Genomic DNA, 815 nt, shown 5'->3' on the forward strand with positions numbered 1-815 from the left:
CTTATAAAGGGATCGCTGATCTCTGTGATTCACCTAGGCCAGTGTGGGTTGTATGAACCTCAGCTTTGGAGGTATCTTACCTGCTGGACTGAACTGTCTTCATGTTGGGCTGCTATATTTTTGCTGTCATTTACAGAGTCTTCTACGCACCTAAAATAGAGGTATAAACCAGAGATTCTAGACCACACTGTCTGTTGATTTCTAAGTTCCAAATCACCTAGCACAAGGGTTGGGTAGAAAGCAGGGACAGGAACACCGGGTAGGAGGCACATTAGAAAAAACCAGGATCTACAGAAAAACAGATGTCAAATGAAGGACTTGCAAGATACATTGCCCTAATACTTGAAAAAATCTAGTTAGAGGGTAGCCCTCCTTCCTTCTATACAACTAGAGCAGCAGGTTTGATTTAAAGCCACTAATCATGAAATGATAAAATTCTAATTGATCACCACTAAGGATGTAACAGCGTGTCTTTGGGACAACAGCATAAACCTGCTAAATATACCTCAAGTAACCACAGAAAAAGGGAAGATATTTCATGATGTTTTGAATTTCACAATGTTTTGAGAATGGAAACAGCAACTCTTTTTGATAAAGGGAACAAACAATGAGTTTTCTTCCCAAAGCTTAACCCGAGAGCATTGCATATACACAACTAAGATATCCAACGAGATTTAACTGATTTCTGAAAATAACCTTGAGTAGAAAGGAAGCGAGAGCAGGTCAAGACCAGTTCAAGACTAGGCGGTTTGTAAACAGACTCAGGAATGGAATAAACAGGAAAGTGATACTCAAATTTTCCAGCCCAGCAGGAA

At 39.9% G+C, this 815-nt stretch overlaps 1 protein-coding gene across 1 annotated transcript in view; it reads right to left on the reverse strand.

Annotated features, from left to right (window-relative positions):
• The window catches only part of LOC104500791 (chromosome unknown open reading frame, human C5orf45), a 3,550-nt gene that overhangs the window by 1,935 nt on the left and 800 nt on the right, over positions 1-815 (reverse strand). The window contains exon 2 of the mRNA XM_010144506.1: positions 81-150. Within this exon, the coding sequence (XP_010142808.1) occupies positions 81-150 (70 nt within the window). The remainder of the gene's footprint in view (positions 1-80; positions 151-815) is intronic.

The sequence above is a fragment of the Buceros rhinoceros genome, unplaced genomic scaffold (genome assembly GCF_000710305.1).
Source record: "Buceros rhinoceros silvestris isolate BGI_N320 unplaced genomic scaffold, ASM71030v1 scaffold10901, whole genome shotgun sequence".
Classification (NCBI taxonomy): Eukaryota; Metazoa; Chordata; class Aves; order Bucerotiformes; family Bucerotidae; genus Buceros; species Buceros rhinoceros.